A 14,603-nucleotide genomic window follows, 5' to 3' on the forward strand; every position below is an offset into this window, starting at 1 on the left:
GTCAGAGAGAGAGAATGCCTTGTCTTGACTATAGTCATGTTCCATTTTCAGAAGCAAATGAATTCTTAGGGAATTAATGTAAATGACAAATTTCAGTTTGTTGATTACCAGATCCGTGGACAGCAAGAGGAAGTTAGTATGGCATACACAGTAATTCATATGAGTTGTGATCAGCTAGAGAGGCTACAAAGCATCACTCAGTCTACTGTACATACAGGGCTGTTAAACAAGAAAAGATTTTAATAGGAGAAATAAAATAACAGTAACACATACTATTAAACTAATTATTTTTACATGTATTGTTGGTAGGATCTGACAACAGCTCTGTTGAATATGAACAACCTTTCTCCAATCTTTGGATTCAAATTTTATGAGGTTGTGAAGTGTTCAGTTTATGGGTCTCCTTTTCTGGCTCTAACCACACGCACAAGGCAGGAAAGGATGTTCTCATGGCGTTCCTGATCAGACTGTAGGGCCATATCCCTCCCCAAAGACCATTATCGTTACTATTTATGTCTATTGTGGTAGCACCTGAAAGACCAAGATCACACTGTGCAAACACAGACTCTCATTGTGCCAGACGCCTGACAATCTACCATTTCCCGCCCGCTTTGCAGGCGGAAGAGCCGGGGGCAGTTTTAGGGGTAACGTCTGAGCTGTGGGAATGGTTCAGCAAAGCCTCGAGTGGGTGGCAGTCGCCCGGTTGCGGAAACACAGGCAGTGTGCGGCTAGGTGAGAACTGCCCATCTCCGCGGCGGGCCGGCTTTCGGCAAGGCAGAGCTGCTCGCGGGAGCAGGCTCTCCCCACACAGGGACCCAGCGCAGCGGCCGGACCGGCGGCTTCGCACCGCTCGACGCTTACGGACTCGAGCTGCCCCCCAAGGACCCTTCCCGAGCCCCGCAGAGCATCCGGGTCCCCGAGCCCGACGCCCCGCTGGGCTCGCCGCGTCCGGGCAGGTGGCCCCCCGCGGGGCTCGCGTCGCCCGGGGGCGGGCGCTGGCAGGGCGGGTCCTCCCCCCCCCCCGCCCCCCATTGTTAAAGTCCTCTCGGCCGCTTCCGCCCGCGCTTCGGCTTGGCTCGCCGCCGCCCGGCCCGGGGCGCTCGGGAAACTTCGGAGCCGTTCCGCTTCTTCCGGGAGTGGGGCAGCGCGAGCAGCCAGCCGCGACTCACCTGGAGCCGGGGCCGCCAGCGCCGCGGCCCCTTTCCTCGCAGCGACCAGGTAGGTGAGCAGCCCCGGCCGGTAGCGGGGCGGCGGCGGCGGCGTGGGGCTGGTGCGGGGACGGGGCTGCGCGGCGGAGGCTCCCTGGGCAGGGTGGCCCCCTGCAGCGGGTAACACGGGGCCGCCGCCGGAGGGCCTGGGACTAGCCCGGTAGCTCCTCCCGCGCTCCTCTCCCGCCCCCGGGGGGGCGCTCGCTGCTCCGGCCCTGGCGCGGGCGCGGGAGGAGCCGGAACGTGGTGACTTGCTGAGGGGGGCGCGTCCCCTGGGGGGTAGGATGGGGACTGTTGGCGGGGTGGACGGGCGCCCTCTGGGGGGGGGGGGGGCTGGCTCTTTTTGGCGGGGGAGGGTTAAGTGGTGCTTTCCCGGGGGAGGGGGAGCCGAATAGGGGCTATCTTGGGGGAGGGGTTCATACGGGCCTCCTGGAGCTGGGGGGGCGGGTTAGTGAGAGGCCCCCCTGCGGGTCGGGGTGGCTGGCGGCCGGGTTAGTGAGGGGCCCCCCGGGGGGCGGGGGCGGGGTTAGTGAGGGGCCCCCCGGGGGGTCACGGTGGTCGGGGGGCGGGGTTAGTGAGGGGTCCCCTGCGGGCCGGGGTGGTTGGGGGGTGGGCTAGTGAGAGGCCCCGCTGGGGGGGAGGGGGGCGTGGGTTGAGCGGCGCTTGCCGGGGGCGGCCGGGGCTCCCTGGGGGCGGGGCTGTCTCACGCGCTCCCCCGTGCTCTCCGCAGGCCTGTGGTGCTTGGGCCAGTAGCCGCCCCTCCCCCCCCCCCCCCCCGGAGCATCGCCCAGCTGCCCCGCTGGGAACATGGCGTCCGGCGGCTACCGGAGCAGCGGGGGCAGCACCACGGACTTTCTGGAGGAGTGGAAAGCCAAGCGGGAGAAGATGCGGGCGAAGCAGGCGCCGCCTCTGCCGGGGGCAGCGGCCGGCACTGACGGTAAAGCCCCCGGGAGCGTTTCCTCGGCTGCCGAGATCAACAGCACCCTGCACCCCGCCGGCCCGGCCGCCCCACCGCACCCCCCGGAGCGGGGCGCCCCGCCCCCTAGCGGGGGCACGAACTGTGTCCCCCTCTCCGCCAGAGCCGGCTCCAAGGAGCCCCCGCCCCCAGCCGGGGGCAGAGTGGCCGAGCCTGCGGGGAAGCCCCCCGCCGCGCCCGGCTCCCCCGAGGAGGAGAAGGCGGCGGCGGTGGCGGCGGCCAAGGGGAAAAGCTCCGGTCCCAGTGCCAGGAAGGGGAAGGGGCAGATCGAGAAGAGGAAGCTGCGGGAGAAGAGGCGATCGACAGGTGTGGTGAACATCCCCGCCGCCGAGGTGAGCCCCGCGCCCCTGCCTGGGGTTGGGGGGGAGCCTGGGGTGCGTTCAGGGGGCTCGGTGAGCTCGCCGCTTGTGCGAAGGGCCGCTGCTGGGATGCTGCACCTGGGCAGCCCGCGCCCAGCTGTGAGCTCCGCTGCCTGCCGATCCCACCCCAGCCCTGGAGCTGCTCAGGCGGCGGGATTGCTTCCAGTTTCTTGTGGCGAAGGAGGCTTGCTCTCTCCTGCTCAGGATGAGGTGTGGGGAAACTGCCTCACCCGTGAGCTGTGCAGGGTGCGCGCTTAATGCGGGCTGAGCATCCCCCATCCTGTCTGCAACCCTCTGGGGACCAATAATAGGCCTGTCAGTGGCAAGCTAAAGTTTTGGTCTGGGAATCGTTTGGTGGTGTGCTGGACCGGGGTGGTAAGGTCATCCCCCTCTTTCTCCCAAGCCCCCTTAAACTGTGAGTTTAACAACAACAAGACTAGACGGAGTCCTGGGGTCTAAACGTGTTGGGCTGGGTCTGAGCTCAAAGTTCTGATGCTTGTGTAGTTGGGGGCTTGGGCTCCTAGCGAGGAAGGATTAATGAACGTTGACAGGAACAGTATCGTCAATATATCCTTGAGCACTTTTTAAAATAAGTACAAGTATGGCACTTTTTAGTGTGTCTTGGTTGAAACTAGGATGTGAAATAGTGCGTGTGCCTTAAAAGAATTGCAAAGTATTCATTAGTATGAAACACCCTTCTAATTATAGTCTGGTTATCTCACCAGGTAAGACTTGGTGTGGTGATCTTTTGTCTAAGGTTTAATCTTTAATGATTATCTTCTGTTTTTGTCGTGTATTACTCTAATCGGAAGGTAAGTTTTTAATCTTAATAAATATGTAAAATTAAAAAGTACATGGATTTGTTACTTGTTAGTTACTTTACTGATCTAAACAAGGAAGAAAAGAAATCATGGTATCAAGCTCTGGATAAATATTCAGGTGTAAATATACTTAATCTAAAACAATTTCCTGCACTGGAAAAAATGCAGCGGTTTGAAGTGCATTTTTTTTGAAGCGGGGAAGAATATTTTTATCAGCCAACACAACTGTTCTTTGTGGTTTGCTACTAGCATGAAAATCTGGCATTCATTTAAAGTACTCTTATAGGAATTCAGAAGCATGATAACCAGATCATTTGCTTTTTACAGCTAAAGGCTAGAGGAGACTGAAAACAAAGCTGAATTGCATACTTCAATTTTATATTGATGATAAAGAACAACACTATTTTAGAAAACATGTATATCACTCTTTCTCCTCATCAGTTAGGGACTGCTGCATGAAAAACTATCTTTTGTGTCTAATGCAGCTGGAGAAGATGAAATCCTATTTTCCTCATCTTAAGTCACTAATCCTTTCTTTGTGATGACATAATCACTTTCTCAGCAACCACTTGTAATACCAGAAGCATTGTCAGGTGAGGAATAAGCAGCAGGAACAAATGAAGTCTTAAATAAAAATTCTGTTTTAGGGCTCAGTTCCATAACTTTCACTCAAGTGATTAGCTTCGTTACTTGCACAGCCTTCACTTTGAAGTGAAAGGTTGCAGGACTGGATCCTAAGTACTCACTAGGAGTTTGAAAACTTCCTTCATACCTATATGCTTGAAGACTCATCCCCAAATAAGTAGTTTTAATCAGTTCCATGTGTCCAGTTATTGCTGCTCCTGCACATTAAACCGATTAGTATCTTGCCTTCTTATTGTTGCTCCCACCACTACTGCCCTTCTTTTGAACCTGGGACCTCTGCTTTTTGCTTCCACTCCCTTACTATTAGAGGAGCAGTGGCTTAGAGCCTGCTCTACCTTTTTGCGGGGGGGATGGGGGGGTCTCCTTCCCTTCAGTAACAAGTAGCCTGGATGGATCTGCTCCCTTACTTCCCTCTTATGTTACTAAAGGAATAGATTTGTTGGGGCCACTGTGCTTCTTCTCTGCTCTAGAGACTGCCAACTTCTTTTTTCTCATTTGGTCCCAAATATTTGCTTGCCTTGGGTGACCAGTTTTTTTCTCTCTCTGTCTCTTTAAGAATAACTTCACAAAATCTTTCACCATGTGTCAACATTACTTGGAATAACTTAATGAAGTTTTTGCCATGGTATATGTTTTGTCTTAAAACTTTGAATAACTTCATAGCCAGTAACAATAAACAAAAGGGTTCTTTCACACCTTTAAGTGTCTCTTTTTAAAATACGGTACACTTGGACGAGAAACTCTGATTTTCTTTTTGTCAACTTTTGTTATAACATATTTATGATGGTAGCTAAATAAAATTACTTAACCTGCAGATCTGAGGGAGTGCTTAAGGTGCTTATTGCATTTTTTTTTTCCAAGTTGGTCTGGCTTGTGGGTAGAATTCATTGGTGATGAACATTGCCTCTTAACAGGCAAAATATTTACATGAGACTGACTTTTTTGGGCTAAGGCCAACTTCTTGAAAGTCTAAGACTAACATTTTTAAATAGGAGTATATGTAACAGAATTTATAGTTCAAGGCCAGAAGGAACCCTTAGATCATTGTCTGGTCTACATATCACAAGCCATTACGTTTCATCCAGATATCCCTATGTTAAGCCTAATGATGTTAGACCCAAGCATTTCAGTTCTCAAAAGACTTAGGACATGTCTACACTGCATCTGGGAATGAGCCTTCCAGCCTGGGTCTGCAAACTTGTGCTAGCGTGTCTTGTGCCACCTTGCTAAAAATAACTGTGTAGCTGTGTGGCTTGGGCAGGGGGATCAGGCTCTGGAGCCTGGGGTCTGTGAACTTGATAATCCAAATCACAACATTAAACAACATCTGCAGAGCTATTTTTGGAGTGCTAGCATGAGTCTGTGGACCTGTCTGGGAGCCTTGCTCCCAGATGCACAGTAGGTATGCCCTAAATTGTATTCCATGGACAGAGAACAGGCCACTGCAATGGGAGGGAATTGATTAGGTCAGATGCGTAAATAATTCTAGTAGGTGATCCACTCCCCGTGCTTCAGATAGAGATCAATCTGACCGGAAGGAAAAATTTCTCCTGGACCCCAAATCTGGTGGTCAATTTGACCTTGAGCAAGACACTTCAGCCAGACATCTAAGACAGAAGATTCTCTGTACCACCTCAGAGCACTGATCCATCCCATCCTGTGTTGTGTTTCCCACTCTGGCCATTCAGTGATGCTTCAGAGGAAGGCAGAAAATCTGAAAATGTACGCTTGGCCAGTTGTGCATGGGGAGAGGAAATATTCCTTCCTGACCCCTGCATGTGACTAGCTGAAACCCTGAGATTTGATTATAGTTATTGTATTAATGAATTCTGTTTTTGTGACTTTTTTGTATCTGAACTTCAAGAAAATATTCTAGTATGAGTACTTTATAAACCAAATTAATTATGTAATTAGTATTCTGAATTTTAGCTACACATACTTTCATATGTTTCAGAGTAGCAGCCGTGTTAGTCTGTATTCGCAAAAAAGAAAAGGAGTACTTTTGTGGCACCTTAGACTAACAAATTTATTTGAGCATAAGCTTTCGTGAGCTACAGCTACATTTCGTGATGCATCTGATGAAGTGAGCTGAAGCTCCCGAAAGCTTATGCTCAAATAAATGTTAGTCTCTAAGGTACTTTCATATGTTCAGCATATTGTTTGAGATGAAATTATGCATTTTAAAGTAATGTGCACATAAGGTAAAGACATCTTTCCCCTTTACATGACTAAACAAAACAAAAAAACCCTTAAGTTTGCTGGACAGATGATGACCTCTGCACTTGGGTTGAAAATGTTAGAACGAGGAACACAGAAATAGTGGTACCTGTTGATGCCTTCCTCTTTCAGATAGCTAGACAGATTTTTCTAATGCTACACATAGTGACTTAGCTGTTCTGTATATTAACTTTAGTAGGCTAGAAGCATTTTTAGTCCCATCAGCACTTTTTTAAAATTTACCCTAGTATGTTCTAGGGATGTAAAATATTAAATGGTTAAACAGCTAACCGATAAGTATTAGTCTTACTGTTAATATATTGCAATTAACGTTTAAAACAGATTGGTAAAATTTTGTGACATTGTAATATCTAATATGCGCCTTTAAAAACTCTGCAGCAATAGTGGGGGTGGGGGCATTGGAGCTTGCAGTTCCAACTCGAGGCACCACTGGAGCAGCCTGTGCCTGGTGGAGAGGACACTGTTGGGGGCAGCCCGGCAACACCCTTCCTTCCAGCTCTGTTTCTCTTGCAGCTGGATGCAGCAGTGGGTCTGCCCTGGCACTGCTGCTTTCCTGGCAGTGATCCACCAAACTAGCAGCATTAGGCAGCACCTAGTAACCAGGAGAGTGAGGGGTAGGATCAGAGCATGGTGCCCAGCCATGCACACACACACATGATCCCCCAGCCCACTGTACTCCACTTCCAAGGAGAGACAGTAGGGTGGGTGCTCCCCCGAAACCTGGGGTAGATTGTGAAGTTAATCATTAAATGGTTAATGGATATAATTTTAATAATTTAAATGGGTACTTTTAAAAAATATTTACATCCCTAGTATGTTCGGACTCAAGTGGGTTTTACTATGTGTTCTTTTTCTCTGCAAGTCTTATGTTCTCTAAGTTCACCACTGAGATGCCCTAATGTGTTAGTATTGAGAACTTTTCAGTATGCATAGTGGCAAAAAAAATCCTTAATTACTCATAACGCTACTGTCCCTCCAACTCTGTTGCAAACCAGCAGGATGGCATTGGTGAAAATGAGAATTTCTTTTGTGTGATGGTAATAAAGGAAATAATCTGCTAACTGCAAATTTGCATTGTAACTGTTATATAGTGCATCATAATATTCTATACCTATGACAGGAATAATAATAAAAGTCTCTGCTTCAGGAACTTGCAATTTTATTTTAAATGTAATGCAACAAAAAAATCAACAAGTAGTGGAATAGGGCAGAAGGGTTACCTGTTTGTCTGTCCTACTGCCCTATCTTTATGATTTCAATAGGTTATTTTTTTTGATGGTCAAGTTTCTCATTCCTTGTAAGCAACAAGAAAATAAGTTTTAGGGCTCCATCTTAATCACTTCTATGAGTAAAGTTAAGCATGTTCTTGCGTAATTACATTGATTTCAATAGGACCACTTTTTGCATAAGTGTCTATAGGAGTGGGATTTTAAGGGGGACTTGGAAAACTACTAGTATGCCTTTTAAGATTAATGCTTCTACCATTAATAAGACCTGAGACTTTTTTAGTTCTACAGTAGAGCTCCCTCCCAGAGCGTCCTGAGACACTTGTCTGCTTGCAGGCAGTGTTAGCCATAAATCTACAAAGTATGTGTCATATAGTGTAAGCTGGTATGGTTTCTCAGCTATGCTAGCAGATGTTTTATTTTCACATAGTACTTTGTAAATCTTCACTTAAGCTGCAAAAAAACAGTAGCTATATTATGGACTACATTTCTCCACATTATAATTAATTTTAAGAAGTATAATGAATCTCAATTTTACTGTTCAGATGATAGATGCATGCATATTTCTAATATATGCTGATTTAGGGCCGCAAGCTAGACAGTTGGTTTTGATTTAATACGCTCTCTGACAGCATTTATGTTTTTGCACTAGGAAATGAAGTCATCTAAACTCAGAGGTGTTCTTTTGTTATTGACAGGGTGATGAATGATTTAAGAGGGTGCAAACAACTCTGATCTGTATATCTTGTACTTGTGACTACTATATTCTAGACATGACAATCTCCTGACCTCATTGTAAAGAATAGCAGAGAAACTATTAGTGAGTAAGAGCTAAAGGAGAGAGAACCCTGGGGCTGAATCTGTTTTGTAGGGGTATTAACAGAAGTGGTGGTCTACCTCTGTGTAATGGCTACAAGGATCCATCTTTCTGAAATCTACCTTCTCTTGGCTCACTTCCAAACACAGTATTCAATAAATAGTAATATATACCTAATAGTTTTAGAGCATACTGTATCTGTGGTGCTTAATACTTCCATAACTTACAGAAAGTGAAAGTTCTAAATGGGGCTGAGAAATAAACACTCTAAAAGTAAAATTCATGCTACCACAGCATTCCAGTATGTTCTGTTGTGTGGAACATGACAGAGAGTAACTCAGTTTTCATTAGACAAATTTAGTGAGCAAATGCCCCAAGCATAGTCAGTGTAAGCTAACGGTGGTCTTACAGTGAAGGTCCACACAGATTTCACACTTGGCACAGATGTGCCCCATGCTGAGAGCATGGATTCTTGTGGCTACAGTATCCTTTTGGACCAAGTCTGTGCCCTCCTGTCCCAGGGCATAAAGCGCAGAGCAGGCCCAACTGTCCCTCAGTTCCTTGTTACATGAGACAGAACCCATACAGTGTCCACTTTCTCTGTATTGTGTAATATTCCTTAGGCTTGTATATTATAATCAGATAGTGTAGTTTTTGTTATACCCCCTGGCAAAACATGTATATTTTTAAAAACCTTCAATCAGTGTTGGTGAGGCTAACCCCTTCTTTCCTCTCCCATCATGTCCCCCCACCCCTCAATTAAGTACAGGTACTAGTATTATGGCAGAAGTCAAGTCACCAGGATTTAAGACCTGTGTGATGCTTCAGTACCTATTAATGACAGACACTAACAATGATTGTTCTGTCTTGGAAGCCAAATCCTGCTGTGATGTTCCATCTGTTCTTTTTTCAAGCACACTCAGTGAGTGAAACACACCTGAAGCTGTTCTTCCTAGAGAAGTTGATACATGCTCCCTTGGGCACAGAGAGAGAGGCTACAACCAAACCTCAACCATTGAGGCAGTCTCTCTCTGGGACCTGATGAGCCATGATTTCATCACAAGCTCCCAGGCCACATCCAGTCTGAGACCCCGTTTGTCTGCCATTGCATCAGTGTTGATGTCTGATGGGCAGAAAACACTGTTCCAAAGATGAGCCAAGGCACAGCTTGCGGTCCCTGGCACAGGCAGACTGAGATAAAAGGGTCATCAGATGCATAATCTGTCTTGGATTCATTTGACTGAAGGCCATCAATCTGAGGAGGCCTTTTTGACTCCCGGTACCAACTTCCATGTCGGCATATGTGGTACCCTCTTAACTGGCTAACTGCACTGCCTTTAGTAGTGACCGTTTGGTATTGACCCTGGCACTGAGTGCCTTGGTATCCAGATCCTCAGCACTGAGTGCCCAGGTGACCGTAGCCCCAGTACCTTCCACTTTGATACCAGCTACCTCTATGGTACCTCCTACCTCAGCACAATCTCGGCATCTAGGTCTTTCAGCACATGTATGACTTACCTGTGTACCAGTCACCTCTGCTTGAGATATTGAGGGCAACTTCAGTTTGAGCTGTCAGTATGCCAGGTTAGAGACTCCAAACTCCTATTCCAAGACAGGGTACAACTGACAGAGTGGCCTCTTTTGGAGGAGTTTTCCTCCTTTTCCTTCTCTTCTTGCTGAGCATAGCAGAGACTCACCTTGATCACCTTTCCCTCCCTGGCTTTAGCATTGGGAGCCAGGGAAGGATGCTAGGGAGGAGTCCATGATGGGAAGTAGAAAGAGGCCAGGGGTTTGTAGGGATTATCCTACTTGGTACCCGTCTGTATCCTCCACTTCAGTATTTCTAGCTTTACCAAGAGTGATCTTCTTGCACAACCTGGGGTGGGCAGTCATATTCCAGGAATCTGGTTTAATTAACTGTCTCCAGGGCTAGGACACGCTTTCCAAAGAGACAAATTATGCTGGTTCAAACAAGCCAGTTGATACTTGAGAGGCAGAAGGGCGTGACTGAGGAGGAACATTAGCTGCCAGGGAAGAACTGCTGCAATCTGTCCATCCTCCCTAGATGAGGCAGTGAATTTGCCCATGTGTGCCTCAGTTGATTAATCCAAAGTATTTTGAACCTGATCAAGCGCATGGCAGAAACTTTGAATAGCCCCTTCAAAGTGGTTCGAGAGAAGCAACACGTGTCTCTCATGGTGAAGGACTGACTGCATGTTGCTACAGGTAGTGCTAGACATGTCTGACACTACAGCATGCATGATGGCCCCTGCAATAACCTTGAGGAGGTCAGTATGGCTTCAATCTTCAGGGATCCACAGGGTGGTCCAAGTAAGAAATGAAGACTTCCTATTCAAGGGTAACAAACTTTTAAACAATTAAATGGATGAGACCCTTAAACTCTTCAGAGTCATAGCCCTATTTGGGCCTCTACATCTCTACCTCATGGAGGAAACGGTCATGCCAACGGCCTTCCTTCAGACAGTGCTTCCCAGCTCAATATTACAATGAGTCAAGAGGACCTCAGAACTTCAGAGGAGGAGACAGACTCCATCATAAACAACTTTCTGTCTTCTGTGTTGCTCCACAGTCTGGGGCTTCCCCCAGGCAGCAAGTGTGATGAACTTGTCAAGATCCTGGTAGAACGACCTGTGGCTCTTTGTGCTTAACACTCCCACCCCTTCTTTGGCAACTGCCTATTTTTATTTTCAGAAAGGTTGGCATTACCTTGGACTGGTGGGTGCTTCAGATCATAAGCAAAGAGCATCGTATCCAGTTCCAATCCCTTCCCTGTCCCTTTTCAGGAATGCTTCTCCTAAGAGACTGTTCAAATAAGAAGTAGACTCCCTTCTACAATTGGGAGTGGCGGAGAAGGTGCCCTTGGGGCATAAGGTCAGGGGTTTTATTCCCTTTACTCTTATCCCAAAGCGGAAAGGGGGTTAGTGACCATCCTGGATCTTCAGTTTGTCAACGTCTTCATTTGCTGTTACAGGTTCCTACTTTTCAATGCATTGGATTCTCAGGACTAGAGTGCAGCCATTGATCTCCAAGATGCCTGTTCCATATATCAATCCACGCAGCTCACGGGGAGTACCTCAAATTCCTGTTAGGAACATCTCATTCAGGGTCCTGTCCTTTGGTCGTTCTGCAGCACCAAGGATGTTCCACAAGTGCTTCAGAGTTGTGGCCGCTGACATTGAGACAAGGGATCCAGGTCTATCCTTACCTCAGTGACTGGCTGATTCCAGAAAGATAATCAAAACAAATGACAACTTGATTCAAGTAATTCTGAAGTTCCTTGCCTTTGTAGGCTTCAAGTCATCAGACAAAAGTCCCCATGAACTCTGACTCCGAGCATAGAGTTCATAGGAGCGCTGATGGACTCCAGAACAGAGAGAGATTCTAAACAGTAAGTCTCTTCAACCAGCTTCAGAGACGCCCAAGAACATCAGTGAGAAGATATTTAAGACTTTCAGGACAGATGGTATCATGTACTTATCACACAGCATGCCATACTTCACCTACGCTCCATATTTGGTGGTGGTTGCAATAAGTGTATCTACCTAGCAGACACCACTTGGGTGTGATGGTCATGTTTCCCATAAGAAGTCCTTTCTGCATTAAACTGTTGAAAGGACCTTCATAATGTAGTGAGCCTTTCTCTGCACCTCTGCTTCCCAAGATTTGGGTCACAGATGCCTCTGTTCAGGGATTGGCAGGGGAGAGGAGAAGGAGGCTCATCTAGATAACCTTGAGATTCAGGTCCTAAAAAGCCTTAGCACTCAGCTATTTGCCTGACATGTAAAAAGCATTCCTGTTTCTACTTCAGGGATCCATAATACAAGTGCTGACAGCACCAAGCTATGCATAATATCAAGTGGCAAAGGGGCACAAGATTGTACTCCCTTTGTCAGGAGGAGGCAGTGCCACACCACTTTGGAATGGGTGCATTTTGAACCAGATCCTACTGGTGGCTCTGCACCTTTCTGGCCTTCAGAACATCCTGACAGATCAACTTGGTAGGCAATTCTCTGACAACCATGAATGGTCCATAAAAGAATTGGTTTCACAGATTTTGCTAATGGGGACTCCCAAGAATTAGATGTTATGGCAAAAATAAGTATCAGACATTGTTTCAGACTGTATTCAAGCCAAGGCTCCTTGCCAGATGCCTTTCTCATCCTCTGGATGCCAGGACTGATGTATGCCTTTCTACCTATTCTCATGATACCAAGAGCACTGAGGTAAGATGCAGGACTGATTATGATAGCTGCAGCATGGGCCATGCATTTCTGATACTTTTATCTAATGAACTTATTGCTGCAGCCTCCATGGCTGAAGGGCTCTGGCTGACACTCTCCCACAGATCAATGGGCCAATCTAACAGTGTGGATCCTGGCTGGCTGATGTCCACTTAAAAAAGCTGTTCAACTGAAGATTAGAACTTTTATTCTCCAGAGCAGGAAACCTTCAACCAGACTTGCTTGTATAGCTCAATGGACAAGGTTTTCTGTTTGAACAATTCATCACCAGCTGTATACCTCAACACCTGTTTTAATAATACTAAACTATTTACTATTCCTTAAAGGCTTCCAATCAGATACCCATTTTGATAAGACTGTCCTGCAGTCTTTATCTAATGCCCATCTCCAAGCAGTTAGTCACAGAATGGAATCTTCTGTGTGGACAGGCACTTGAAGATAGAGCTACCATGACTGTAGAGAAAATAATCTTTCTAATGCATTACATTGCCTAAGAAGATTGACAGATTATGGATGGGTCATTACACAAAGTAAAACTATTTTCCCATGTTTATCCCCCATCCCCCCACTGTTCCTCAGACGTTCTTGTCTACTGCTGGAAATGGCCCACCTTGATTATTACTACAAAATGTCGTCCCCGTCGTCCCCCCCCCCCCCCCGCTGGTAATAGCTCACCTTAAGTCATCACTCTGGTTACAGTGTGTACGGTAACACCCATTGTTTGTTTCATGTTCTCTGTGTATATAAATCACACTATCATTTCCACTGAATGCATCTGATGAAATGAGCTGTAGCTCACGAAAGCTTATGCTCAAATAAATTTGTTACTCTAAGGTGCCACAAGTACTCCTTTTTATTTTTTTAAGAGTTTCTCATAATCATGAGACTCCGGAAGGGAGGCTTAAAGTAACTTTTTTTTTCTTAAATTATTCAGTGTTGCCAGCTATCTTGATTTTTATCGTGTTTCACAATCTTTGGTGTTAAAGTACCTTCAGTGACATCTGCTTCTTGAGTTATCCTTCTAACTTCTATTTTCCTACCTTTCAAAAATGTATTTTTCCTCAATTGTATGAGACGTCCACAAAACAGACACAGTGCATATATAAATTGTTCAATATTCAAAGTAATCAAGTAATCAAAAAGTAGAAACTTCTTTCCTTTGAAGGAAGGTAAAAAATCTGAGGTATGACTTCCTCCTTCCTGTCTACAAATTGACGTTTGTTTAATTTGAAAAATGAGACTAGGTGAGGGGATTTGCACGGGTTGTTGGGAATATATTTAGTGCCAGTTCTCTTTTAGAGAGCTGTATGTAGTGTTATAGGGAAAACTTTCTTGCAGCAGAATTAATATCAGTAGGTAACACAAGGTTGACATGAACTTTTTATATTAGTCCCTTTGACTATAAATCCAGCTTTTAAATAATGTCTCTTGCCAAATTACAGTAATTACATTTTTGTCTAATGTTAAGGTTTTTTTTTGTTTTGTTTTTTTTAAAACTTGCTCATGCTGGGAAGATAACATAACAAAGTCCCCAAAAAGAAATTCCCTTCTTAAAACTTGGTAACTCAAAGATTGAATGTGCAACTGTGGCTTTAAGGTTTAAAGTTCAAATTTTGGTTTGACACAATTAACATAGTAAATGTTTTGGTGACATGAATGGTTGTCTAAATGTTGGTATTGTGATGGGGGAAGATACTAAAGCAGGGATGACAGAACATTTCAATTGGAGGGAAAATGAGTTCTTAAAGATCAAGAACTCTGGCTGGAAACAACATAAGTGCCTAATCCTGCGAGGAGTGCCCTCTGCTCCCAGGTTTTGTCTATATACCAAAAACTTTTAATACTAACTCATGACAAGTTGTAGCAACAGTAGAAGGTATAGTGTAGATAGTATGGTGTCCAGCATTTATTTATTTTGCCATTATGGAGTCCAGGCTACAGTACTGCTTCTACCACTGTTATTGCTGGTGGAGTTGCACTGATAATGCATTACAGCTGTAAAGTTTTGCCAGTGTAAACAGAGCAAATTTGTTCCCAGTGGGAACATAGCT

At 46.1% G+C, this 14,603-nt stretch overlaps 1 protein-coding gene across 3 annotated transcripts in view; it reads left to right on the plus strand.

Annotated features, from left to right (window-relative positions):
• The first annotated feature begins 1,104 nt into the window (after positions 1-1,104).
• The window catches only part of PAWR (pro-apoptotic WT1 regulator), a 163,644-nt gene continuing 150,145 nt past the window's right edge, over positions 1,105-14,603 (plus strand). For all 3 annotated transcript variants that reach the window (XM_043492915.1, XM_043492907.1, XM_038415717.2), the window contains exons 1-2: positions 1,105-1,219; positions 1,941-2,516. In XM_043492915.1, coding sequence (XP_043348850.1) covers positions 2,016-2,516 — 501 coding nt within the window. In that variant the 5' untranslated portion in view covers positions 1,105-1,219; positions 1,941-2,015. The remainder of the gene's footprint in view (positions 1,220-1,940; positions 2,517-14,603) is intronic.

The sequence above is a fragment of the Dermochelys coriacea genome, chromosome 1 (genome assembly GCF_009764565.3).
Source record: "Dermochelys coriacea isolate rDerCor1 chromosome 1, rDerCor1.pri.v4, whole genome shotgun sequence".
NCBI classification, from domain to species: Eukaryota; Metazoa; Chordata; order Testudines; family Dermochelyidae; genus Dermochelys; species Dermochelys coriacea.